General features: G+C 64.0%; 1 protein-coding gene across 6 annotated transcripts; it reads left to right on the forward strand.

Annotated features, from left to right (window-relative positions):
- The first annotated feature begins 216 nt into the window (after nucleotides 1-216).
- Nucleotides 217-26,513, forward strand: IKZF4 (IKAROS family zinc finger 4). Of its 6 annotated transcripts, XM_074853730.1 has the most exons (9): nucleotides 267-406; nucleotides 7,441-7,495; nucleotides 11,468-11,599; nucleotides 13,264-13,368; nucleotides 17,894-18,154; nucleotides 18,472-18,639; nucleotides 23,686-23,835; nucleotides 24,845-24,976; nucleotides 25,258-26,508. In XM_074853730.1, exons 2-9 carry the CDS (start codon nucleotides 7,456-7,458, stop codon nucleotides 25,980-25,982), a joined length of 1,713 nt encoding a protein of 570 aa, XP_074709831.1. In that variant the 5' UTR covers nucleotides 267-406; nucleotides 7,441-7,455; the 3' UTR covers nucleotides 25,983-26,508. The 6 variants fall into 6 exon arrangements, with proteins under 6 accessions (XP_074709837.1, XP_074709831.1, XP_074709833.1 ...); XM_074853732.1 differs by lacking the exon at nucleotides 24,845-24,976 and having other exon boundaries at nucleotides 25,258-26,513; XM_074853734.1 differs by lacking the exon at nucleotides 23,686-23,835 and having other exon boundaries at nucleotides 25,258-26,511.
- Nucleotides 26,514-26,847: the final 334 nt, after the last annotated feature.

Below are 26,847 nucleotides of genomic sequence, written 5' to 3' on the forward strand. Positions count from 1 at the left end.
TCGGCTATCGATTACCGCCCCCGCTCAAGCCCCCCCGGGGTCCATCGATGCCCTCGGCGCTCCCCCCTCCCCGCTCCTTTTCCGCTCGGCGCTCTCGGCGCTCCGCTGCCCGCCCTTGGGCAGCCCCGCTCGATGCGCCGGCGCTCGGCTGAGCCCCCCCGTGCCGGCCCATGGCGGCCGCGGCGCCCCCCTCCCGGCGGCTCGAGGGCGTCGGCGCTCGGCTGCGCGGCCTGGCTGCGCGCGGGGGCCGGAAGTGGCTCGGGGCGGGCGGGGGGGCCCGGGCCCTCCTCAGGTGAAGCCGCCGCCGATGGAGCCGCCGCCGCCGCCGAGCCCCTGAGCCCCCCCCGCCGCTCCCCCACGCCCCGCGGCCGGGCCGGGCCGGGGGGGCCCTTCCCGAGCCCCGCCGGTGAGCGGGGGTCGCTGTCGGGGGGTCGGGCGGGGTGGGGGGGGGCTGTCAGGGCGCGGGGGTGGTTGGGCCGCGGGGGGGGGGGCAGCGGGTGGTGGTGGGGAGGGGGAGGGGGGTGTGAGCAGGCCGGGGGGGGCTGTCTGGGGTGGGGGGCGATGGGGGGCAGGTGGGGCGCTGGGTCAGGCTGGGGGTGGGGGGGGATCTGGGCTGGGGGGGTCGTGGCGGGGGTGGGGGCTGCGGGGTCTCTCCTGGGGGCGTCTGGGCCGGGGGTGTCCGTGTCCTGCGGGCTCGTGTCTCGGGGGGTGTCACGGTTCTGAGTGGGGGCTGTACCGCGGGGGGGAGGGCGGGGAGCGGGAGGCGTTTTGGGGAGGTGTCACCCCCCAGCGGCGGGTGCCAGGGGCTGCGCCCCGAAATCCTCCCGAGCCCCTTTCCCCAGGACGGCTGGGGGGGGCCGGAGCCGGTGCGGGGGGGGGGGGGTCGTTCCTCCTTGCAGGGGTGCAGCCCCGAAACTTGGCCGCTCCGGAGGACGAGGGGGCCGGAGGCGCCTGGCTGGGCCGGGGGCGCGGGGACCCCCCCTCGGCGATGAAATGACATTTCTGGGAAATGGCTCCGGCCGGGGCGCGGGGGGAGCGCGGAGCCCCCCAAAGCGCTTGTGCTGCTTCTGTGTCCCGGTGCTGGGGAGGGACCCGGCCGGGCTGGGGATCGTTTCTCTCCGCTTCCCTCCGTTCCCCGCCTGTTCTCGGGTTTTTTTTGGGGGGGTGGGGGGGTTACGGGGCGTCTCTCTGGGCTCGGAGCCTCCCCAGCGCTTTCGCGCCCGCGCCGCCGGCTCCGGGGTCAAGGTTGCTGCGGGCACCGTTTTTCGGGTGAAGCTCGGGGCAGAGTTTTCCCCACCAGCCTGTAACCGCCGGAGCCTTCGGTTGTGCGGCGGGGGGGCTGCTCGGCTGGGGGGGTCACCCCCCGCTTCCGTGTTGCCCAGCCGCTGCCCCCCACTGCTCCCCCCTGACCCCTCCGGCCCCGTTACCGGTTCTGCAGCAGCTCGGGAGCCCTTCCCCGGGCAGGAGGGGCTGCGCAGGGGGGGCCCCGGGCCGGGCAGCCCCACGGAGCCTGTGGGGAGGGGGCGCGGGGTCCCTCAAAGCGCCGCGGGTGCTGCCTGGCTCCGTCCCTGTCGAAGCCCTCCTGAAGAGAAGCTGCGGTGCCCGCGACCACCCTGTTTGGGCGAGAGCGCGTCTGTCGTCGGTCCCAAACGGGGGCTTTGTGCCCCCCCAGTGCCCCCCCGGGGGTTGCCAAAGGGGGCCCAGAGACCCTGGGCGGGGGCACAGGGAGAGGCAGCGGCGGCTCCGGGGAAGCCCTTGGCCCAAAGCTGCTGCTGGCAGCCCGGCTCGGAACTTGTCCCCGCTCGCGGCCGCTCCTTGCGGAGTCTGAGCTCCTGGGTGTGTGGGGGGGCTGCGCTGCGAGAACGGGGGGGGCTTCCTCGGCCCCCGGCACTTTGGACAGGCAGCGTCCGCGGGGCGATGCTGGCGTTGTCCAGGAGAAGCTCGTGGATCCCTTCCCGCTGTGTCTCGGGGTGCCGGTACGGACAAAATGGGGAGCGTCTGCGCCTGCCGGGTCGCACCCTGAACCCCCCGGCCGGGGCGGGGGCTGTGCTGGGGCGGGGGGCGGCGGGGAAGGGCGAGCCGTGTCCTGCGGCGGGGCCAGCGGGGACGGGGTCACGGCGTTTGGCCTCATCTTGGTTTTTTTGCTTCCGAGGACTCGAGGAAACGCGAGCGGGGCGGGTGGGCGCTGCGGGAAGGTGCCGGTGTGCGGAGGAGCCGCGGGGGCCCGGGTGCTCCCGAGGGGAATGAGGGACCCGCGGGCGCCGGAGCGGGGTTATCCGAGGGCAGAGGAGCAGGACGGGCGCGAGGAGGGAGCATCCAGCGGAGGATTAATTTTCCTCCGCTCTCAGTGGATCAGTTCCATTTAAAACGCGCCCCAGCGTCGTTAGCGAAGTGGGGCTGCGAGCGGCAGCGCAGCGCGGCGTCGCTTCCTAAAGGCCACGGCCTCTTTCCTGCCGTCCCCGTCCGTCCGTCCGTCCCAGCCGGCGCTGAAGAAGGAACTTCTCTCTCCTCCCTTCGCTGCCAGGGCGCTCTCCTGAAACGTCTTTTCATCTTTTGTAGGCTTGGCGTCGTGGCTCGCGGTTATTATTTATTCGCGTTGTGGCGATGCCCAGAGGGCACAACACGGGTTTAGATGCCGAACAAAGACCCGGTGGAAGACGGCCCTCGCTTTGCTTTGAATTCAAACTTTGCTGAAGTCGCCGAACCTCGGGAGCGTGTTTAAGACGAGGGATTTCACATTTTACGCTGCGCTGGTTTATAGTGCTTCTTCCCTCAGCAGGCTTTTAAACCAAATTCTCTCGATGAGCGGGCGAGGCTCGTGTCCTGGCGTGTGTGAGTGTTCGGAGCGGCCCCGGCGGGGAGGAGCTTCTCCGGGCGGTGAATATTGGTGAAAAATGCCACCTGGCTTGGGTGGGGGACAGCGCTCGTGTCACCTGCGCCCTGCTGGACCTCGCAGCCGTCGCCGAGCTGGACCCTCAGAGGGTTTTCTCTCTCTCTCGTCCCCTGTTTTATTTATAAAAAGGATGGAAATCGTGGCCGCAGCTGCTCAGGTCTTGGGTTAAGGCACCTGAAACGCAGGCGCTGGTCCCCCGTCAGTAACCAGGGGGGCACAGGGGGTGATCTCAGACCTGTCCTTGGGCCGGGCTCCCGCAGACGGATGCAGAGGCTCAGCTGGGTGACAGACCCCGGCGCGGGGGCTCAGCTGGGGGGTTTAGGGGTTTTTTTCTGCCCGTCCCTGAAGCAGTGACCTGAGAAGGTTCCTGCCGCCTCTCTCCCGCCGGCGACCGGGGTTGCCCCGATGGCAAATGTGGGCGGAGATGAAGGGTCCCTGCCCAGCTCAGCGAGGAGCTGTCAGCTGCCGTCCGGCCGCAGCGCTCCGTTAAACCGTTGGGTTTTTCGCAGCGACGGTTCATCTTCTTTAATAATATATTTCAAACTATGGAAACGATGGGAACTATTTTACAACAGGTAAAACACGTCACAACGCTTTAATTTTTGCTTTCGAAAGGCTCCGTTCGCTTCTGCCCCCGTTGAGCTGGGCCCTCCCCGGCGAGCGGGGCCCGGTGCCGGCACACGCGCGGCAGAGCCGCGTCCTCGGCAGGACGGGGGCTCTCCGGGAGCACGAGCCGTTCCCCCGCGCTGGGTTCTGAAGCGTTTCCAGTGACCCAAACTTTTGTTATTTTTGAGCAGCCGGCTCGTTCAGCGAGCTTCTATTTGCAGCAAAGGTGGAAAAAAACTCCTCACGTTGGAAAATAAATGGCCGCTAATGGAAACAATGGTTGGGAAAAAGAAACTGCGGGGACCTTTACAGCGCTTACTAATTCTTACCCCGACAGGAGGCTCGAAGATGTTCGCCCCGAGCGTGTCCTCCCCGTGCGCGCGCCGCGGGCTCGCTGCTTCTGGCGACGCCGGTCCCGCCGAGCCGAGCTGCCCCGCGGCGGGTCAGCGGGGAGACGGGACCAAACCTCGGCACGGAGAGACGTGCTGGCGCCGGGGAGGTGTTGGGGAAGGCTGGGACCGGCGTGTCCGCAATCCCTGCCGGCCGGCCGCGCCGCCGGACCCGCCGAGAAACGGGTCAGACCGAGGGGTTTTGAGGTTTCTGGTGCGTTGACCCTGCGTGGGGGCTGATGTTGTAACCTTAAAAATAATCTGGCAGGTGCCTGGGTGTCGTTGGGCTGGGGGGGGCTTTTCCTGCCGCCGTGGTGTCTGGAGGTGGGGAAGCGTTTCGCTGCTGGTGCCGGGCGTTCGGGATCGTTTCACAGCGCTCGAGGTCTAACCAGGACTACCAGGGAGAAGCTGAGAGGGGAGGAATTCAGGCTGCCCTTCGTGGCGACCGCGAGGCTCGTCGGGGCTGTGACGGGCTCTGGGGGCAGCTGGCGGGAGCCCCGCCTTGGAGGGAGCGTAGAAACCTGGGTGGGATCCGAGAGACTTTTCCCGTCTCTGGGATATTTTTGCCATCCCAGGAATAAGCAAAGACCCGGCCCCTCTCCCGGGCCCGGCCACTGCAGGAGCTGCTTGTTATTAGTGCAAAGGACACTCACAAAGTGCATCATGCTGAGATGGAGGCTTTTTTAAATTGGGCTACTTCTGAGGACTCTTTTTTTTTTTTTTTCTTTTTTTCCTTGAGTGTTGCCACTTGGGGAAAAGTCCTTATTTCAGCGGGGAGGAGCGCGTCGGGCGGCGCTGAAGGCGCTCTGCTCTAATTTTAATGCGCTTCTGTCTCCGATTCCCAAGTTGATGATCACACCTGAAAGCTGGGAAGAAGGTCCCGAGACGGGGACGCGGTCCCGAGCGCGGAGGTTTGTCCCCGATCGGGTCCTCGCCACGTTGTGCCCGACCCAGACCCCCTCCAGAGAGAGGAGGAACTGGGGGGCGGCGGGGGCTGTGCTCCCCGCGGAGATGGAGGGGGCTGGCAGTGGGGCTGGGGGCAGCTCCCTGGGTGTCCTGGGAAGCCGCAGCCCCTTTTCACCCCGGGGCGTTGTCAGTCCGGCTGCGCAGCCTTTTTGTGGTGCTTCTCGAAGGCAAAGGGACTCTGAGAACAACCGACGCGCAGAACCGTTTCCCAGCCGAAGGTTCACGACGCGCCGCTGCTCCTGCAGAGCTGCAGGTCGGGGCCAGCCAGGTGCTTTCTTTAATTTGCAATTTTTAAAATGACAGTTCCTGCGCGCGAGGCTTTACGCTCAGCCAAAATTAAGGAAAATAACCGCTGACACGTGGCTCAGGGCTCCTGAAACGCTCCCAGTGTTTTTCTTTGGGTCTTCTTTTAAAATACAAAGGAGCGAGGAATCGATCTCTTTTATTGCACGTCATCCCGTTAACGTTAACGAGACCGCGTGCACGAGTAGGAAGAAGCAGAACTGGCGCCTCAACTGAACGGTATTTGGCTGATTATTAGCTCATTACTTGGAGGGGAATTAATTTCTCGTTCTCGCCGCTCGCGCTCTGCTGCCGGGGTCCTGCTCGTTCCCGGCCTCGGCCACGAGCCCGGGGTGTGACGGGTCCCTGCGAGGCGGCGGGGGGGTTGGGAGGGGGCAGCTTGCTGTGCCCGTCGGATGGTCACGTGGCACTTCGTCTTTTTTTAAAAAAAAAATCCTATTTTTAAGGGCTTCTGCAGAGTACAGGAGAGAAAGGGCTTTCTAAATAAAATTGATTTTTATTAGCGTGTTGCCGTGCCCTTTGTGCAAAGCAGACAGATCTCTGAGTGGGTGTGCGTAGGGCAGAAAAGCAAAATTACAAGTTCAACAAAAATAAAGCTGCAGGATGCATTTTCAACCACAGTTCCTGCGGAACCTGGTGCTTGAGAGAGAGAGAGAGATTTCAACCTGAATTATTTTCATCTCGTGAAGTTCACGGCCGCCGTGGGGTGGGAAGGGGAACTCCGGAGCGCTCGGCTTATCTCCCCGGTCGGGCTTTGGGACCTGCAGCGCCGGAGCCCTGGGTGCTGGTGGTGCAGGGGGGTCCCCGCCAGCCTGTCCCCAAAACGCGTGGGGACGGCTGGAAAAATGCTTGACCGGGACCCGCCGCGGGGTATCGCTGGGCTGGACTGGGTGGGAACTGGCGCCCAGCGGGCGAAAGCCTCCCCAGAGCCAGCGAGCCCCCGCGTGAGCTCCGCAGCGACAGGGAGCGTGGTGCCAGCGTTTCTTCTTAAATAACATCCAGCAAGTAGTCGGGTCCGATGGGGCAATAAGCCCGGCCTAATGTGCCTCGTCCGCATCTGTACTTATCTCGAGTGGTGCGTTGCCAGGAGCAAGACTCGTACGACTCGGTTCATCCGAGAAGCAGTTATTGTTAAAAATCTGCTTTTAAAAGAGGCACCGTGGAAGGGAGCGACCGATTTCTTTCAGCTTGGAAAAGGTACCAAGGTCCCTGGAAAGCTTCGTCCTCCGCGGTGTATCGGCTGCTCGAGAGATGGAGGAGAAAATGAGCAGCGTGGCTGCTGCTTGTGAGCGCTCACACGCTGCAAATCACGGGGATTTTCCTTTCCGAGGAGACGATTCATCTCCACAAATTATCGCTTTTTTAAATTGTTCTCTGCAGCAAACGCTCCGTTTCCGACCCTATCAACTGCCAATTAGAGCCGGCTCTAAACAGCGAAACTCCTGTTTCTAAAACTGGGCTCGTTTTGTTTTTTAAACAGCCGGTGTAATTGACAAATAAAAGCCATTTGAATGTATAAAACGTTCATTATCTCCGTGGGGTGCTGAGCAGCAAAATATAAGGCAGATTTCCCTTTTATTTCGGTGTGGTCGTTGGAACGGCTGTTGCGAGGCTGCTCGGCAGAGCCTCGTCCGTCGGCCGTCGGTCTCGTTGCCCAAAACCCCGTTTTTTTCGTGGATAAAATGAAGCCGGGTCCTTCGGCCACGCACATCCCGCGCTCCAGACTTCACCTCCCCGCCGCCGCGTCGGTTCCCAGCTTCGCCGGAGCGGGACTGGCAAAGCGCCGGCGCAGGGGAGCTGCCCGCGGCTCCTCTCCCGTCTCTGCCCGCGGCTCCTCTCCCGTCTCTGCCCGCGGCTCCTCTCCCGTCTCTGCCCGCGGCTCCTCTCCCGTCTCTGCCCGCGGCTCCTCTCCCGTCTCTGCCCGCGGCTCCTCTCCCGTCTCTGCCCGCTCCGAGCGCCCCGGGTTGGGCTTTAGGAGCCGCCGCTGCTGCGGGCGGTGGGACGAGACCCCCCGGCGGGGCCGCCGCTCGCTGCTGGCCTCGGGGCCGCTTTCGGAGAGGGGAGCCAGGGAAGCGCCGCGCGGGCCGGGGAGGAGGATCAGGGTGGTCCTGCGGGGTCGGTGGCGAGGGCGTGTTGGCGGTGTTAAGCTGCAGAGCAGCGGTAGAGGAACATGGGGTGAGTAACTCGTCCGCGCCCAGAAGCTGTCGGGCGGTTTCACCGGAGGAGGAGAGTCCGAGCAGCTCCTGGAGGCCAACTCTGACTGAGCTCTGCTTTCTCTTTCAGCAAAGTACCTTAAAGATGGATATAGAAGACTGTAATGGACGATCTTACATATCTGGTACGTCTGATCTTGATTTTTGCCAGCTGTTTCGGGTCGTTAATGTTTTAAGGTGCCTCATCCTCTGGGTGGGAGCTGTCCTGGGCTCGCTTGCTTTGTCTGCGGCTGTGCTGCTGTCGCCGTGAAGCGTTGGGGAACAGAACTGAGAACATCGGCCTGTTTCATGAAGCATCTGAGAAGTGTTAAAGCCCACGGCGTAATAAGCAGCTAATTTAAAACCCGGTGCCTAGGCTGAGCCTTGGAAGTTTACGCTAATGTTGATGTGCCTGTGCCTTCGCCCGCTGACCCGGCGGGTGGGTGCCGGCACGCCGGCGGCGGGTGAAGTTTCAAGCCTTGCTGCAAGCTGAAAGGAAAACGTCGGAAAACGTCTTTCTGGCGACGGCTGCGCAGCGCCAGCGCCGAAGGTTCAGGGCCCCGGCTGCGCTCGCGGAACGGGGGTTTAGCCCCGCTCTCCGGTTTGCCCAGCGCGCGGTGCCGAAGACCCGCGCGGGTGAGCTCGGCCGTGCGCCCGCTGGCGCCGCCGTCTGTCGGGGTGTGTTGAGGTTAAACCCGGGCTCAGCTCTGGAGTAAAGCCGTGAAGCGTCCGTGGGGAGCGGGCAGGCGGCGTGGGGCTCGCTCGTGCCAGCGTGCTGGGTCGCTCCGGAACCGGCGGGGTCACATGGGCCGGAGCTGCCGTGCTGGGGCCGCAGAGGGGACCCCGGGGGCCCCGCGGGGATTTAGATTGTCTGGTCGCCTGCAGAAACCTGATTTACAGCCGGTGGGGGCTGCAGGTGAGAGCTGGTTCGGTGGATTTGTTCTTATCTGTGGGGGACTGGTGTTTGCAGAGTGAAAACACCTCGGTTTGTCCGTCTTTGCTCGGGAGAAGAGGGGGATTAGAGTAAGACCTGATGTAAGTTTAGGAGTGGCAAAGCCGGAGGAAACTCTCGCCATTGCCTAATCCGGCCCCAGCGCCAGGAGAGGCGGGAGGTCGGGTCCGCGCGGGCCCCGGAGCCGTGGAGCGGGGCGCAGCGGGGAGGAGGGGCGGGGGTCGAAGGCGTTGGGAGCGAGGACGGACCCCGGCTGCGGCGGCTGCGCGGGGGGACCCTGCGCGACGCCCCTTGGCCTCGGTCACGGCGCATCTTGCCCGTCCTGACGGAATTCATCCTCGGAGTTACCGTGTGCTCCTGCTTTCAGCGGAGCGTCCCTCCGGTCCCCGGGGGATCCCTGCTGGGGTCAGACCCTTGGCTCTCCTCGAGGCGCCCGCTGCAGGTTGCTGCTCGGGTTTCGGGGTGTCTCTGTTAAATAACAAACTACCCGAAGCATTTTGGGGTGCGTGTGAGCTTTCAGTGCTGACGTCCTGGGGGTCCGAGGTTTACGCAGCTCCTGGAGCTCGGGGAAGGTGAACGGGCGGGAGGAGGGAAGAGCAGCGTTACGGGGCCGTCCCGCCCGGGGCGGCTCTTTCTGGAGCTCCCCGGGACTTGGGGGGCGAAGCCTGCGCAGCGCAGCCTGTCTGCCCGCCCGGGGCGCGGGGCAGCCCTAACGAAGAGCAGCTAATCGTTAGGGTCAGGGTCAAGGCCTGCCAATTAGCTGCTTCAGGTCACTGAGCTGCTGCGGATCTGAAGCGAGTAGAGGAAACAAACAGCAGAGCTCTCGAAACTTGTTTCTGTGAAATATGTTTAATTAAACGAACTCTTCGAAAAGTTCACGTTCATCGGGTAGCGAGGTAACCGACAGCCCGGAAACTCTTCATGAATGTGAAATACTTTTTCTCCTTTGAATTCTTCACAGGAAAATAAGTCAGTTTTGAAACAGCTCTGGTAGAGACAGAGCCGTTAGCGCAGAGGGGCAGGAACAAGGTGGAGGCGGGCAGGGGAGCTCTCCGCGCGCTCGCGGGTTCCTCGGGGTGTGAGTCCTTCCGTGGGCGCTCAGCCCCGACGGCGGCGCTGGGGTCGCGGGTAACGGCTCTGCTGCTCGCTCCGGGCGTCGGTCCTGCCTCGGCAGGGCTCAGCACCTGGGAACGCCCAGGCCAGCGCGGCTCCGCGCAGGAGGAGCCGCCAGAGCCGCCCTCCGAGGGCCGAGGGATCGATGGGGTGGGATCGGGTGGGATCGGGTGGGATTGGGTGGGATCGATGGGGTGGGAGCGGGTGGGATTGGGTGGGATCGATGGGGTGGGAGCGGGTGGGATCGGGTGGGATCGATGGGGTGGGATCGATGGGGTGGGAGCGGGTGCCCGTCCCGCCGCGGTTTCCCGTGGGATCCTGCCCTCCCTCGCTCCGCTCCTCTCCCTGGGGTGGCCCAGCACCCTCGGAGGTTTGCCTCCGCTTCTCTCGCCGGGTGCGTGCGTGTCAGGGGCTGGTGGAAGATGGGGGAATGTTTTCAGGCTGCCTCTGCGCCCCAAAACAGCCCAGGTCTCCTCCATTTTTACCCTCTTTTATTTGGGTGCCGGGCACCCGAGAACAGGGTTAAACACTCACAGCTCCTTGGATAACTGGGCTACAGACTGACGAACCGTCTCTTGCCTGATGTTCAGGTTTCCATTTGTTTTTTTTTTTTTTTTTAGAGCAAATGAAATGTGACCCAATATTTCCTGAAATCTCAAGTCTGAAAAGTTATCAGAGAGGGAAATTGCTGAGAGACCGTCGAAACCAGGCGCTGGTTGCTCCCAGGGGTGGGATAGTGCTTCAGCTCTCGCTGGCGGCGGCGGGCAGCCTGCCCACCTTCCCGGGGCTCCGACCCGCTCGCGGGAGCCGTTATCGGGGGGCCCCAGTGTCAGACCCGCTGCTGCACGGAGGGAAAAACCCCGTCCCCCTCTGGGGGGGAGATTTTCTGGAGTGTGGGGGGGTCCTGGTTGAGACCCGCGCGGCTCTGCGGGGGTTGGACAGCGATCCCTCCCTCCCGGGGAGCGGCGGCTCTTGGCAGGGCGAAGGTTCGCGCTGGCCTGAGCCCTGTTTCGGGGAGGTTCTGGGCGCCGGGGGTCGGCGCCGTGTTACCCCTCGGTGCTTCCAGCCGGGAGGAGACTGAGGATCCTCTGGGATAAGGAGGATCCTGTGGGGTCCGGAGGGTGAAGCTGGCGGGCAGAGGAGCTGAGCTTTGAGCTGAAAACAGGATGCTTGAAGGGACCGAGGAGAAATTCGCTTTATTTTTCTCCTTAACGCTTAACTTAAATTCTAGTTCGGGGTTTTTAACCTTTCTCCAATACATGGGAGATTGGCAGCAGCTGGGAACAGGTTGTAAAACAGCGCAGCGGGGTTCTCCCTGCTGTCAGCATCACCCGGGGCTTTGCCAGCGAGCCTTGCCCTCGCCAGCCGGGCTAAACCTGGCACCAGGAGGGTCTTTTTCTGCAGGATGGGAACTGCACGCTGAGGTAAGCTCACCTGCAAGCGCCGCCTAAAAGAAATTCCTTGCGACTCCAGCACGGGGCCACGGGCTCGTGAGTCGTGGCCGTTCGACACGGACGCACTGGCGTGGGCCGGGAGGTGCGAGGTGGCTCCTCGGGGCTGCGCGGCGGCTCCGGTGCTGCCGGGCTCTGGTGTGCTGGGGGTCCCGCACGCGCCGTGCAGCGCCCGGGCTTTAACGGGAGACGCTTCTGCTCCGGTTCTGGAGCTGAGGACCGAGGCTTCGGTCTCCCCTTATCAATGCAGGAGGGTCGGAGCCCAGATGAGCCACCGCTGGGCTGACGTGAGGGATGATGCTGTTCTCCCTCCGGTCAGCAGATCCTCTTTTTCCCACTGATATTTCGGGGCCTGTGCCTGGTCGCTGAGCCGGGGCGCAGCCGGCTGCGTTGTGAGGGGAGAGCAGAGACCCCGCGGCATCCCTGGCCCCCCATCCCCTGCCCTCTCCCTCCTCAGAGCATCATCCCCAGCCGGCCCGGCGCGGCCCCGTGCTCTCGGAAGGCCGCGGCCGCCTGTCCCCGCGCCGGGGAGCGGCACAGCCCGGGTTCCCGCTCGCCGTGCCGCCTGCCTGTAAAATGACGGTCGTTTCCCTCGCTTCCAGGAATCTGCTCTTCCTGGAAGGTGAGTGGCTGCGTGCGCCCTGCCAGCGACGCAGACATGCACACGCAGCCTGGGCTCCAGCGCTGTTTCCAAGGAGTTGGCTGTGATAACACTCCAGGGTATCTCCAGCAAGGTAGAATAATGCGAGTTAAACGGGAGCGGCGGGGGGGGAGGAGGATCCTGAAATAACTCGGTGCCGTCTCCGCTCGCTCTCAGTGCGCGGAGGAGAAGGGGTGCAGGGGGCTGCGCTGGGCAGAGGGACTGACCCTGGAGGGGGATTTAGAGGTGTCTGAAATCCCCCGTGCTGGCAGGGAGGAGAGGGAAGGAGAGGCCTGACCCCCCCCGAGATGCCTGTGGAGGCAAATATGAGCGCAGTGGGCTCAGGGCGCCGCTTGCGATGTACCGAGACCCTTCGGGAGGGTCGGTCCCACCCCAGGCAGCAGCTGTTGGGTTTTCGGCCCCAGCCCGCAGAGCCAGCTCCCTCCTCGCTCAGCCTCCTCCTTAACCTCTCTGCTGCGGCCGGCGCTGCGCGGACGCTTCGTGTGACTCAAAGGCGCTGGCGGAAGCTTGCCGGCCTCGCCGAGGCGTGGGGAGGGGAGAGGGAAGGGTCCTCCAAGTCTCTCCCTCCATGACTCCGGGAGGAAAGAGCAAACCTCTTGAAAATGCTGCCGCGGGGAGTTGGGGAGCGTGAGGATGCTGCTGGGGTGTCCCGGCTTGGTGGCAGCCAAGCAGCGATTCGGAAGCTGCTGCCTCACCGAGGGCAGTTACCATAAACGATTCCCATGCTCAGCGAGGCTGATGAGCTCAGCGTCCCAGTAGTCATCAGACAATGGGATGAACTGGGCTCGGGGAGCACCGAGAGAAGAGTTTCTCCAGATGCGAGTATTTAGAAATAACATTCCCAGCTGTGCTAAAGGCGTTCGCGGCGCTTCTGCGCTTCCCATCATGGAACTCCGCCGTCCCCGTCCCCACAGCATCGCTGCGGAGCGGCCGCTGCAGGCAGCTGCCTGCTCTCGGGCACGCGGTGGGGAGGGCTGGCAGGGAACGGGGCGGGGGGTTTCTGCGCGCTGGCAGGTCTCGCCGGAACAGAAACCCGGTAGCCCCCAAAGGGGAAAAACTGAGTCTGGCCTGGCGAGCACATGCCCTGGGCTCGAGGTGATCTCGTAGGCAGCCGCGTCGCTCAATTCGCTTTCCAGTGTGGACGGGCAAGGGCCTGTTTCCAGGGACTGCAGGGGTCTGTCGGGGGGGGGCTCGACATCCAGGGACCTGCTCGGGAATTGTCACCTCGGCAGGGACTGTCGGGGCGGGGGACCCCAGTGCCTGGCGAAGGGACCCGCTCGCCCAGGCAGGGCGCTGGGCTCAGCCTGGCAGCTCAGGGTTGTTTTGGTGGGGGATTGCTGCTCGTGCCCAGGGGGGTGACCTGGCTCCCCCCGGCCGGCACGGCTCTGCGCTGCGGTGCAGCCCTCCGGCGTGGCGTGCCCACCCCTCTCCCCTTCGGCAGCCTCTCGGCGAGCCGCCGAGGAGAGCACAGCGCGCTGCTGCCGTCGGCACGGCGCGGGCTCGGGGCTGCGGCGTCGGAGGAGGTCGCAGCCGGAGGATTGGGGTCCAGGAAGCACCACGCTGCCGCCTCGCACCGCGCTGGCGTGTGTGGCAGCCGGTGCCCTGGGGTGAAAGCCGCGTCCTCCACCCCCTTTCCAGAGCCGAGGTGCTGGGAAGAGGCTCGGCAGGGTGAAGCCGGTGGGGCGCCCACAAGCCGTGCTTCGGGCACCACTGACTTGTGTTTCCCTCCTCCCGCAGGTAGCGGGGATTCCTCTCTGGAGAAGGAGTTCAGCTCGGCCATCGTGGGACCCACGGTGAGCACGCCCAACAGCCAGCACTCCTCCCCGAGCCGCTCCCTCAGCGGTGAGTAGCCGACTTGAGGGAAAAAGCCGTGCCAAGGGCTGCCCGGTTTGTCCCCAGACCCTGCGCTCGCTCAGGCGTGACATAAATTTTGACTTCCCGCTGTGACTCTGAGTCTGACTCTTTGTTTTTCAAGCGAAGAGGATAAAACCCTGCCTGGGTCCCGCGCGGAGCAGCTGCCCGCTCCTGGCCCTGGGCACCGGCGGTGGCTGCGCCCGGGGTTTTTTGGATCGGCTGTGGCCGTGCCGAGGAGTCGGGGTCTTTCCTTGTGGTTGTGAATTCCACCTTGACGTTCACGCAGCTGCGCGTTCCAGGCTGTTAATAGTCACAACTCGGGAGGGGCTGCAGAGCCACTGGTTGCTTTAGAAGTTATTTTTTTATCTGTCTGGATGGCCGGGTGGGAAACGAGAAGCTGCTCCGCTTCCTCTGGTGTGGTGGCTGGGGAGGGTGGGGGGCCGCGGCGGGTGCCGTGGTTCAGGTGGCAGCTGAGCTCTGCCTCGACCCGACCGACTCTGCTGGGGAGTTACTCGTGTCGCTGCGGGAGACTCGGGGAGCCCCGAGCGTCTCCGGATACACCGGGAGGGCCACGGGGGGACGAAGCGCGCCGAGGTCTCGCCACGCCGCAGCCTCCGCGTGCTCTCGCCCGGCGAAGTGCTGTGGCTGAGCTGGTGCTGGCGCCTGACCAGGACCCAGAAACAGGACCCATGTGGGGAATCTCCCGTCCGTGACATGAAACTTTCCATCTCCTTCCCTGCCTGCCCTGGAACTCTCTGTTTTTTATTTAAAATGAAGGAAACTGCTTTTTTGGTTGTCTTTAAGAACCTCCCCCAGTAAAACAGGCTTTGGAGTGGCCGCAGCCTGTCCTCATCCCCCTCTGCTGGCTCGGTGCGGGGTCGGCACCGCGACGCGGCCCTGGTGCGGGATGGCGCGGCCCTGCCCGAGCTCGGAACGGCTGGGACGGGCTGAACGCGCCGAGACGCGGTGCAGAGCGCGGCCGTCTCGGGGCAGCCGCCGAGTTCCCGTGGGCCTCACGTGCCGCGCAGTCGTGTGGGGGCTGAGACGAGAGGAGGTGGCGGGTCCCGCTCTGACTCGCGCTCTCGGCCGTCTCTACCAGGTTGACTCAACCGGCACCGACAAGTGGGCGCCGCTCTGAGCCCCCCTCCCGCTCCCGCCGGGCCCTTTCCTATTCCTTTGCCGTCGCGGGGAAACTCCCCCGTAATTTATCCGCGTGGGCTTCCAGCAGCGAGGTGCTCGGGACGCCTCCGCTGAGCTCCTGGCCTGGGAAGGTTCCTCTTTCTGAACTGGGATATAACAAGCCCAAAACATGACGTTTCCACAGGAGGTTGTTGCCATTTTTTCCTTTTATTACTTGCTATTTATTTTACATTTGCCCTACAAAGACGCTCAGAAGCTCTGCAAAGAAACGAAATCTTGGCGTTTCGGCAGAGGACAGCTCTGAGAGGTAACGCAGCCTTTTCGCTTGATCAGAAGCAAAAGGAACTGAGCACGTGGGACTGACGGAGAGGACAATAACGATCCCTTCCCCTTTAACAGCAGGATGTGAGTGATGGTGTTGCCTCTGATCTGACTTGACTTCACAGCTGGTTCATCCAGCAAGCGTCGTGCCCCAGAGGAGCAAGAATATTATATAACCTGTTCTGCCAGCAGAGACTTCTCTCCAGTGAGACTGGACTCTGCATTGCTTCTGAAAGGAGAATTACAGAACAATAGTTGGCCTCCCTTCTCCGCCCAGGGAAAAAATAAGTCCCCAGGGGAATGGAAGGGGGGAAAAAAAAAAACCCCAACCAACAAAAAACCCAACCAGAAAATCAAAGTGCAGCGAACGTCAACTCATCCCGGCAGCTCCCGCCGCCGCGAGAGGAGCTTTTCCCGTCGCGTCGGTGCACGGAGGCGGCTCTTTGCGCTGGGTCTCCTGGACGCCCCCGGGGGAGCGCGGTGGCACCGGCCAACGCGTCAGCGAGGTTCTGCTCCCCCCGCGAGAATGCTTCAGCCGCAGCCTCCTCCCGGGCCGCAGCCAGCGGTGGCTTTGGCCGGTGGCTCCGCAGACGGTCTGAAAGTGCCTGCGATTGCCAAGGCCGGGTGTCTGCACAGTTCACGTTGCCTGGAGCCTCTCTGGGAAGGAGCATTGTCTGCGCCAGAGCCAGGAAGGGAAGGAGGGAGCGCGAGCCAGGATTCCTGGGCTCTTCACCCGGCAATAAACCTCACGCAGCCTCGGATGAATCACTTCCATGCTGCTGCTCCTCGTTAATCCCCACTTGCAAAGCCGTACCTAGCTCTGGGGGAGAGCCAGTGCCCTCCTGCCTGCCGCCCGGCCTCGAGGGCGGCGCGGGAGAGGAGCTTTCGCCCCGGGCGCACGGTCCGGCTCCTCGGGGGCCGCGCGTCCGCCCTTCCCGGGGCAGCGGGGGGCACGGGTCTCCCCGGCACCAGGACCCTTTCGCTGCCGCCGTCTGGGCTCTGCGGCGTTCCCGCGTCCTCCTCGCCCGGTAAGCGACCCACAGCCTCCCGGGACGGACCGGCCCTGCCCCAGCCCACGCGAGACTTTGTTCAGGAGCCCCCCCAGGTTTTACAGGTCGGATCTTCCGGGCAGTTCGGGCCCCGGGACGTTACCGAGTTTTTCTCCAACCCGCTGCGCGCCGCGGGCGTCTCCGGGCCGTGGGTGAGTGTTTGCTCTCACAAAGAGCTGAACGAGCCCCAGGGGTCGAGTCAGCACCAGATCTGGAAGCTGCTGGGGTTTGTGTGTGGCTGCGCTCAGCCCGCGCCGTTCTCACGCCTGGCTCCACCAGGCAGCTTGGACTCTGCAATCTCCTACCCTGCGGGCAGCAGCAGAGGCTCCTTTGTGTATATAAAGTTCAGTTTCCTCCAGCCCCCACAGTTCTCCTCTTAAGGGATTGGGAAGAGCCTCCTGCTTTAAATGGAAGAAATAAGAATCTGATATTTAAAGGGATTCTGTAAATATTTTGTTTAAGCCCGTGGGCTCGGTGCGTGGCCATGTGGGTGACCTGGATCCGACTTTACTCCAGCGTCATCCTCCTCCGGCCTGCCAGGACCAGCACCACGGGAGCAGGTAGTGGGTGCGATCGGCCGAGGAGAGCGCCCGGGAGCCTCCCCAGGGGATTCCCTCTCGCTCCCGGCTGCTGGCGATGGCTGAAAGTGGGAGGAAACTTCCCAATTTGATCATTTAAAGACGGGCTCTCCGAACAGGCGACTTTTCACCGAGGCTGAGGGTGTCCCGGCGACAGTTCTCCCTCGAGCGGAGGGTACAGGCGGCGTCGCGAGGTGGGACGGACGCTTGGCCGAGGGAGGAAGCGTGCAGGATCGGGGTGGACGAGCTCACTGGGAGGGAGGAGAGGGAGAGGCAGAGGTTTCCCCCGTCCTTCTTTCTCCCGGTCCCCGCAGGGCTGCAGCTTGCTGGCAGCGGCGGGAGCGGAGCGGTCGCCGTCGTCTCGGGGAGTGTTTGATTTGTGGCATTCCACAGATCATTAGAGCAGCCGGGAATGTAGGTCAGGGCTGGCGCATCCCCTCGCCAGCCTCGGCTCCTGATGCTGCGGGAGGAAGGAAAGGTAGCGGCGGGGAGGGAAACCCGGGGGCTTCGCTGCGACGGGGAGCCCCACCTGCCGCCCCGGCCCCGCGCCCCTCCGGCTTCGGGGGGGCCGTTCCTCTGGCTCCTGCCCTCCTGCCTGGGCCAGAAGTGCCGCCGGGCGGCTGCTCCCGCAGCTGCGGGACCTTTCGGTGGTCCCGGGCACCCCCTTCCCTGGTTTCACACAAGCTTTCTTGGGGTTTTCGGTGCCCAAACGCCGCCCCACGGGTGTCTGCGCGCTCGTCCCCTCGCTCCTTTGCCGCGATTCCTGCAGCCTCCTCGGCGGCTGAGGGAAGGGGAGAGGCAGAGCTGCCTGGGGGGAGCCGGGGCAGGCAGGGCCAGGGCTCGGCGTGCCTGGGGCAGGGCTGGGGGTTTCCAGCACCGTCCTCTTCGGTTTCTTTTTTTTGCCTTTAAGATAGTTGATGGATCCCAGGTCTTGGAGCGACTTGCGGTGAAGCAACGTCTTCTCTAGTGAGCCGAGGTTTAGTGACCGTCCGGGAGACTCGTGTTAGGCTCTGTGGGCCGGGGGCTTTTGAGCCTTTACTGATCAGAGTCAAACTTTGGTGTCTTTGCTTCCTCTGCGGTACCTTAAAAGCACGAGCAGTTTTTCTTTCCCCCTCTGCCTTTGAATCCAGGGAACTCAATTTCTTTTTCTCCAGTCAGTCGCCCTACGAGGCAGGATGCAGAGCAGGAACCTTCGGGGTGTGCAAACAAACCATCCAGCCCATAACCTCGTGTGATCCGTGTTTGGTGTCTGCTCTTGAGTAGCCGACAAAATAAGAAGATGCACGTTTATCGCGCACAAATCGCTTAACGCAGCACAGTATTTCTGTTAGGAGTAAGTCTCGCCTAAGCTGCGCTCCCGCCTTCTTTAACCTCAGAGTTTTTTTCCCCCGCTGACTGTGTCTCGTCCCTTCTGCCTCCCTGTAGCAAACTCGATCAAGGTGGAGATGTACAGCGATGAGGAAGCCAGCCGGCTGCTGTCACAGGACGACCGCATGCTCGAGAAGGAGGACAGCGTGATCGTGGAGGACTCGCTCTCGGAGCCCCTGGGCTACTGCGACGGGACGGGCCAGGAGCCGCACTCCCCCGGGGGCATTCGGTTGCCCAACGGCAAGCTGAAATGTGACATCTGTGGCATGGTGTGCATCGGCCCCAACGTGCTGATGGTGCACAAGCGCAGCCACACCGGTGAGCGGCGGCCCCGGGGCACGGGCGGGGGGGGCCCGAGGGAAGCGGATTTCTGTGGGTGTTGGCTGGTGGGCGCAGACGCCGCGGGAGGTGGGTGTCAGGCTCCGGGGAAAGTCTGGGAAGGTGCGTGTAGCTCCTTCGTCGCCATCCAACCGCCAGCAGCAGGGCTGAGGCTCCCCGGGTGCAGGGTTGCATCCGGAGCTGGTCGGTAGCCGAGGCCTTTCCATCCCAAACGTGCTCGGTGCTGTTGGTTCGAGAGCTGCTCCTCTGCGGGCTTGGAAAATGCTTTTAATCAAGAGTTTCGCCCGGTTTTGCAGGAGAAAGGCCGTTCCACTGCAACCAGTGCGGAGCCTCCTTCACCCAGAAGGGAAACCTCCTGCGTCACATCAAGCTGCACTCCGGCGAGAAGCCCTTCAAGTGTCCCTTCTGCAACTACGCGTGCCGCAGGAGGGACGCGCTCACCGGCCACCTGCGGACGCACTCCGGTGGGTAGCTGCGGCCGCGCGGGCCGGGGAGGGAGGAGGAGGCAGGGAGGGAACACGCCGTGATGCTACAAAACCGGGGATTTGAGCCCAGCTTCCGAAAGCGCCAGCCTCCACCTCCCGACCCGCAGCAGCCAGACTCGCTGTCGTATCGGCTCCCGGCTCGAGCCCGTGCCCGGGGCGGGGTTGTGGCTGCGGCTGGCGAACGGTCTGGGAACTCCGCGGACCCCAGGGGCACCCGCGGGGCTTTGTGCCGCTGCGTTCCAGCCCTTCCTGGGGGTTATTGCATCTCTTATAAAGATAAATGTTTAATAGAGTTTATTGAGTCAAGATAGGTCCCACCCCTGGGTGTGCCCTGCCCCAGCGAAAACGAGCGCTGAGGGGTTTTGTTTGCGTCTTGTTTTGACATTGTCCTTTTCAAATGTGACATTTGAGATGTGGTTTTCAACTCTCCGGTTCCGTGATGTAACAGCTGGCGGGGGCCACGGGTGGGAGTGAAACACGCCAGCTGGCCCCTGCTCTGTCGTCGTTTCCCCCTGATTTCCGTACCGGCGCCTTTCGACGGTGCTGCCGGGGCTTTTCAGGTTCACGCAGACGCTTTGAACGGCGGTGACTGACTCTGACCTTCCGCGCGCTGCGTGGGGACGAGCGTCGGGCGCTTCCGTGGAGGGAGAAACCGGGCCCTGAAGAGCCTGTTCTCGCCACAGCCGCACCCAGGAGCCCAGAAACCTGCTCCCCCCTCGCAGCCTGGCCCGAGAACCTCCGTTTGCTTTAAGTTTCTGCCCTTCTCAGTCGGAGGCTGCGGTGCTCCGGGTTTGAGCTGTGGACAAATCTTCCCCCTTCACTGTTTCTTTTGGGAGTTCATCTCCCTCCCGCACCTGAGTCTTTCCGGGAGATGCCGGAGGGGAATCCAGGCGGTTTGACCCCCGGAGCCTGGAATGGGGCTGTTGGTTCTCGCCTGGAGTCTGCGCAGGAGGGGCTTTGGGGCTTTGCAGGAGTTTTCCATCCATTATATTTTGTCTCTGATGTCCCCGCTGCCAAGGGACAAAGCCGCTTCTCGGTGTAAAACCTTGTTGGTCTCGTCTGGTTCTCCAGCCTGGCTGGAATAAGGCAGCGGTTTGTGATCCCGGGAGGGAGCTGGTTTCACCCCAGGGGAGGAGGCGAGATGAGCAGCCTTGGGCTTTGCCAGTTAATGGGGAGAAATGCCAAGGAAATCCTTTCCCCACATTCTTTCCTTATCTCTAAGGGGGGAAAAAAACCAAGCGAGAAGGCGGTAGCTGGATGCAAAAACCCTCGTGTCGTTAACTCCGGAGAGCAAAGAGCGCGTGTGTCTCCTCCCGCCCCGCTCGGAGGGCGAGGAGAGCCCGGCCCCGGCGACAGCCCGGCTCCCCGCGAAGCACCATGGCGGCTGCTCGGGACCAGCTGAGCCTTCGGCCCTCCCGACGGAGCCATCACCATCATCCTTCCTCCCCTCCGCCTCCACCTTGGGCAGCGCCGCGTCGGCTCGGGGACCTTCGGCGCGCGGGGTTTGGGCAGGAGACGGGTGCTCTGGAGCTGGGCGGCTCCTGGATTTTTGAAAAAACAAAATCTGGAGTGTCTGGAGCAGAGTCCCGTTAGGAAGGTGCCCGTCCTTCGCTTTGTTGAAACCCTCCCCGTCCCCTCCGTGTGGGGTGCGGGGCTCGGGGGCGTTACGTGGCGGAGCCCCGTGCTGGGAACCCCGACTCGCAGGCGGATGCGCAGACCTGGACGTGGGGCGCGTGGGCTGGCGAGGCCCCGCTCCGAGCCTGCTCGCGTGTTAATTAATGAACGTGCTTCAGGGGACCCCGGGGCGAGGGTCGTTTCTGGGCTCCTCGGTCGTGTCTCCGCTGCCTGTCCGCCGCGTTCGCCCTCGCCGAGCGCCCGGAGGTGGGTCCTTGGCCGAGCTGTGCCGACGTCTCCCCGCTGCCAGGCAGGGAAAGGGTCGTCTTGAGTCCTTCGATCAAGACACGCAGAAATGGGACAAGCCCTCACAAAATATCAAACAAAAATTAATCTTTATGGGAGCTAATTACTAAGAAAAACTAAGAAAAACCTTCGTTTAATGTGGATTTCACAGGCGAGAGTCTAGCGGTTGCCCTGCCTGGGTGGAAGGCAGCGGGGCTTGGCTTTCCCTCCCTCTGCCTTAACTAGAGGCATGTGCGTTTCATGCCGTCCCCATGAGGGACGCGGAGCTTTCATCTCGGAGGATGTGCTGTCCAAAAAAGTGAGGTATTAAAATCCAGATCAAACACGCTGCGTTGCTCTGAAATAGATCAGAAGCTGCAGCCCACACCCGGGACAGCTGAGACGAGCCGCCGGCCCCCCGAGACCTCCCTCCCTCTTCGTCCTCGCCGCTTGGCAGGGCGGTAAATAAACGAGCCTGGAGCTTGGGGCCGGGGCGAGGAGAGCGGCCCCCTTGCTCGTGTTTCGGGTATTACAGGGCTGAAGAACTTGGGGGAATCCTGCCCGGCCCTCGCTGCCTGCCCGAAGCCTCTCGCTCGCGGCAGGTGACGGATGGACCGAGTCCGCCCGATCACGAGCGCGTGTCGGTGGGTGACGGTGACGATCTCAAAGAACAGACTGAGGGGTAAAAGGAAAAGCGACGGATCGCGAGGCTGAGCCCAGCGCGGGATGGAGCCTCCTTCCTTGTCCTGCAGCCGCCTAAAACCCTGTCCCCGAGGTGGAACCCAGGGTGCGGGCAGAGCCGGGAGCGCAGCAGGAGGACAGCGCAGTCCCCACGTCCCCGTCCCGGTGCCAGGGGCAGGTCGCAGGCTCCTTGGTGTCCCGCTGTCCCCAGAGCCCTGAAACACGGGCTGGGGGTGGGGAAGGGCAAGGCCGGATCCCGAGGAAGGAGCTTCCCGGCTTGGAAAGCCAACGCCGCTCCCAGCGCAGCATCGGGAGAGCTCGGCGGGGCACGAACACGCGCGGGGGGTTGGGTTGTTCGGTTTAGGAGTAACAAAACCCCGTCAGTTGGGGAACTGTGAACTTCAGAAGCTGCGCAAGTGATGGAGATGAACGAGACATCACGGAATTCGGAGTCGGGGCTCCCGCATCTGAAGGGCGAGATTTGAGGAGTAAATTCCGAACGTGCATTTTTGTGTTCGGACTCGGAGGCTGGTGGCATCCTCACCTCCCTCGGGACTGGAGTGAACCAACCCTCCGCTGCTCTGCGACAATGCTGCTGCCCGGGGAGGGCTGGGAGGAGAGATTTGCACTTGTCATCGGCTTCTCCGGATTGATTTCTAACCCGGAGCTTCGGTGGTGAAATCCACAGCGGCTCCTGGACTCCCGGATCTGCCCGCGGCTCGGCTGGGCCGCCGGGCCGGGAGCGGGCGGGGACACGGCGCGTGTGGACACGGCCGGGCTCCTCGCTGCCCGCCGCGGGCCGGGCGGGATCCGGGACGAGCTGGCGCTGGCCCCGCGTCCCCACCGCAGCGCCGGGCGCTGGACGGGAGCCCAGGTGTTGGAGCTGGGGTGGGGGGTAAGGGTGGATTCACCGACAGCCTGAAAATGGGGGTTTTTTTGGTTTGGGGTTTTTTTTTTTTTTTTAGAAAGCAGTTAAAGGTTAAACCACAAGCTGCAAAAAACCCCCAAACAACCCCGTACATCTGACAGGAACAGACAGAACCTGGTCCGGGCAGGCTGTGGCAGACGACACGCTCCTCCCCGAGCCTCGCGCCGGAGCCCGACGGGGCGAGCGGGACGCAGGCGGCTGCCGTGGGGCTGCCGAGCCGGGCCAAGGGCGATGGGCTCCGGCTTCCAGCAAAAGCCGCCGATTTTGGGGCATTTCCCCGCTACTAAAACCAACCTCCCCAGCTGGGGGCGCGGGGCCGGAGGGGAAGGGCCCAGCAGCTCCTGGGCTCAAACGCCGCCGCGTCCCCGTCCCCGGCGTGGCGTGGCTCCGCGGTTTGGGGTCGTGCCTGTCGGGAGGCGAGCTCAGCAACCCGGCACTCGCCTTTTATTCCCGTGAACACCTTCTGGCCTAACGAGCTGCCTCCCTAAAAGGCGTCTGAGTGGGCCCAACCTTGGGAGCCTGGATCCCTTCACCCCCCTCCCAGACCTTCAGTGGGGCGGGGACCGCCTTGCCCCCGCGCCCGCGGGCCGTCGGCTGCCCGAGCACTGCCGTCGTTATCGTCGTTAGCCATCGCCCGACGGGCGGCACGAAACCCCCGCGTCAGCGTTTGCGTTTCCCCGGCGCAGGCTCGGCCTCGCGCACGCGATGGAAACTGCGACGGGGCCAGAGATACCATCTCCCCGCGGGGGGGCCGTGGGTTTTCACCGTAAGTAGCCCGCCGGTGAGAGCGCGCAGGGACCGCCGCGGTGAGGAGCAGCGGCTCCGCGGCACGTGGTGGCCACTCTCCTTTGTCTGGTGGTCGCCGGCCAGTGAGGCTGAATGCCGACCTCGCGTGGCTTCGGTGATTTTCAGTCAGAAGTGAGAAAATTGGGAGAGATGAGGAAAAAAAACGTGTCTGGGGAGTGCGTTTATCACGAGTCTCACTGGGGGGGGTGCGCGCACTGCGCAGCCGCCGAGCGCTGGCCAAGCCGCTGGCTGAGTGCTTTGGGGCGAACGGAGGGTGAAGAAATGTTTAGAAACGTTTAAAAAGTTGGGGGGTCCAGCTGCCCTCCTTAAATATCGCCCTTGTCGGGGCTTCCAGCACGAGGGTTCACCGGGAGGCGCGTAACGTGACGAGAAACCCGTATTGGGAGCAGAGCGTGGGTAAAAGCCGGGCCCGAGGCGTTTTGGTTCAGGTGTTTGGCCAAAGGATGATTTATTTCCATCAGAACCCGGGAGCACCCAGCCCTCCTCCTGCGGGTCTCCGAGGGGGCGAATCGGGGAGCTGGGGGGGGGTAGCTGGTGGCCAGGCCGCCGTGCCGGCGAGGCGCGGTCCCTGCGGCACGGCTCGGGGGTCGATGTGAGCCCGTTCCAGGCGCTTTTCTCTCCCGTCGACGCGCGTCCGGCCCTGCCCGGGCTCTTCGTCGAGGGCACGGTGCCTGTTCTTAGGCCGGGCTCTGGTTTGCCTGTTGTTGCAGTCTCCTCCCCCACCGTCGGCAAACCCTACAAGTGCAACTACTGCGGCCGGAGCTACAAGCAGCAGAGCACGCTGGAGGAGCACAAGGAGCGGTGCCACAACTACCTGCAGAGTCTGAACACTGAACCGCAGGCGCTGGCCAGCCAGCAAGGTCAGTGCCGGGGGGGGTTCCGGAGCCCCGCGGCCTCCCTGGCTCCGGGGACACCGGCAGGGGGGTCCCGGCAGGGTGGGAAACGGGGTCGCGGCTTCGCTTTCCAGCCCCGTCTGTGGGTGACGGGGTCGAGCGTTGGGGACACCCCCTTAGAAAAGGGGGGTGCTGCGTGGGGGAGAGCGTGAGCCCCCGGCGCTCTCCGTGCCCCGGCAATCGTGGGATGAAAGGCGCCGCTCTGCCCGCGCGTTGGTGAATGCCGCAAACCTCTGCCAGTGCCCAGCGTGACCTCCCTGCTCCTCCCCTCGCCGACGGCCGAATTTCAAAGCCCCCCGAATCGAAACGCGCCCTTGGCCCGTGTTTCTGGCGCAAGAACCACCGAGAGCGTTTTCCATAAATAACAGAGCACAGCCACGACGTGGGGGGATTTACCCCGCGGGCAGGCGTCTGCGCCGGGCACCGCGCGGCTTGGGAGCCCCTCCGGGCTCCCCCTCGGAGCCTGCAGACAGACCCCCCCCCTCTTTGCGCCGGCAAAGACCCGAAGCCGGAGCCTTCCTGGCTCCTCACCCGTTTGGAGCCGCCGGCGCCCTCGGTGAGGTTCCCACACGGAGACTTGAACCGGACGATCCGTCACCCCGCCGCGGGGCACGGGAACGGCGGAGCCGCCCTCGCCGCGGGGCAGGTCTCTCCGGGACGGGGTTGAGAGCCGGCAAGAAAATCGAGGGCACTTCGATCCGTTGAAGCCGGCTCCTCTTCCCCAAAGTGGCAGGAGCGGGCCCAGCTCGATGAAGAAGGGAGGCGGACCGGCTGCCGGCGCTCCCCCGCGACCGATTCGCCGACGGGGTAAGCTCTGGGCCTGGAGCAGGCGGCCCGGGAGCCTCCCGCAGGTCCGTCCCGGCTGGAAGGGCAGGAGTGAGCCTCGAGCGCTGGCCGCGGCTGGGGCGCAGCGTGCCCGTCCCCCTCGCCCCGTCCCGCGGTCGCCGGCTGAACCCGCGTTTCCTTGTCTTGCCAGGTGACGAGATGCGAGACCTGGAGCTAGTGCCGGACTCTCTGCTCCACCCCTCGTCCGATCGGCCGACGTTTATCGACCGGCTGGCCAACAGCCTCACCAAACGGAAACGATCGACACCTCAGAAATTCGTGGGTAAGGGGATGATTTCGCCCCTCCCCTGGCTTCCCGGGCAGGCAGGAACGCGGAGGGAGAGGGGGAACCCCCTGGTCGGGGGAGCCAGGCCCCCCCCCACCGCGGGAGCACGGGGGCACGCGGCTGGTGTCGGCACGGCGAGCGCCTTTCACCCCACGATCCCGGGACGGGGCAGGTCGCGCGGCGCCGGGGAGGGGGAGGACGTCGGGGCGGGGGGGGAGCGTCCCCCAGGAGCGGGGCTGCCCGTCCTGACCCCCCCCTCCCTCCTTCCCTCCCCGCAGGGGAGAAGCAGATGCGCTTCACCCTCTCGGACCTCCCCTTCGACGTGAACTCCGGCTTCGAGAAGGACGTGGAGATGGTCTCGGCCCACCACCCCCTCGACCCCTCCTACGGCAGCTCCCTGGCCCTGATGGGGGGGGAGCATCTGCGGCCCCTCCGGCTGCCCCCCACAAACTGCATCTCGGAGGTCACCCCCGTCATCAGCTCCGTCTACACCCAGATCCAGCCCCTGCCGGGCCGCCTGGAGCTGCCGGGGGGCCGGGACGGCGCCGAGGGGCCCGAGGAGGGGCCGGACGGGGTGCAGGTGGTGTTCCGGGGCCGCGAGCCCGGCGTGTCGCCCACCAACGGCTGCCAGGACTCGACGGACACCGAGAGCAACCACGAGGAGCGGAGCTCGCAGCCGCCGCCGGGGAACTGCGCCGGCAGCCGCCAGAGCCCGGCCTACGCCAAAGAGGACCCCAAACTGCCCGAGGGCCCCCCCGCCGCCCGCGCCACCCCCAGCGCCGCCAAAGAAGCCCTGCGGGTGGTCAACGAGGACGGGGAGCAGATCAGGGCCTTCAAGTGCGAGCACTGCCGCATCCTCTTCCTCGACCACGTCATGTTCACCATCCACATGGGCTGCCACGGCTTCAGAGACCCTTTCGAATGCAACATCTGTGGCTACCACAGCCAGGACCGGTACGAGTTCTCCTCCCACATAGTGCGGGGCGAGCATAAAGTCGGCTAAACCCCCCTCCTCCTCCTCCTCCTCCTCCTCCTCCTCCTCCTCCTCCTCCTCCTCCCCCCCGTCCCCCCCAGCCCACCCTCCACTCTTCCTCTGTCTCCAGCTCAGCCCCTCCACCCTTAGGGCATGGAACTGTTGGTTTTTCTTTTATACTCCTTTGCACTGACTTTGGCTACAAAAAATATTTAAAAAAAAAAATATCAATAACTAAAAAAAAAAAAAAAAAACCAACCCCGACGAGGGGGAGCTCTTAACAATTTGCCTTTTTATAAATGGAGTTATTTAAATATTAACGGACTTTTTTGTGCTTTCCCCCCCCCCACCTCTCTCACCTCCCTCCGTTATTTATTAAGCTTTTTAGTTTCTCTTTTTATAACTTTTTTCTTTTTCCCCCCCCCCACTCCCTCCCCAAAGTCTCACTTGAATTTTTGAGACTGTTCCCCCCCCCACGCGCCAGCCTGCAGCTCCCAGCCCCCCCTTGGTGCGAGCCCGGCGTCGCCCGTCCCCGCTCTCGGGCGAAGCCAAACCTCAGATTAGGTGCTAAACCCCCCCAGACCCCCCCCCGCCCCACTGCACCCCCCGCCTGGCGGGGGGCCGCTGCGCCCCGAGCTTTAATGAGTCGAAACCCAGAAAGCAGGGACCCCCCCCCCCCGCCTCCCCGCGGGGCCCGTCGTGGCCGGGGTCTGTCCCGGTTCCCCGTTCCCGCGGGGGTGAACCCCCCGTGTGCCTGGACCCCCCGCGGCGGGGGGGGGGGCGGGGGGGCCCCTCCCTCCACCTCAATGAAGGAAACGTTCAGCCGGGGGGAGGGCGAGTGTTGGGGCAGCCTTCTGCCCCCCGCCATCTCCTCCTCTTCCTCGGCACAGGCCAG

This window comes from Strix uralensis, chromosome 33, assembly GCF_047716275.1.
Source record: "Strix uralensis isolate ZFMK-TIS-50842 chromosome 33, bStrUra1, whole genome shotgun sequence".
Lineage (NCBI taxonomy): Eukaryota > Metazoa > Chordata > Aves > Strigiformes > Strigidae > Strix > Strix uralensis.

What these genes read in the sequence shown, in the direction of transcription:
- IKZF4 (XM_074853730.1), top strand. Translation starts at nt 7,456, where the DNA reads ATGGATATAGAAGACTGTAATGGACGATCTTACATATCTG. An exon ending in TGGACGATCTTACATATCTG is followed by an intron (nt 7,496 to 11,467) that starts GTACGTCTGATC and finishes CCTCGCTTCCAG; the next exon opens with GAATCTGCTCTTCCTGGAAG. An exon ending in GGCGCTGGCCAGCCAGCAAG is followed by an intron (nt 23,836 to 24,844) that starts GTCAGTGCCGGG and finishes TTGTCTTGCCAG; the next exon opens with GTGACGAGATGCGAGACCTG.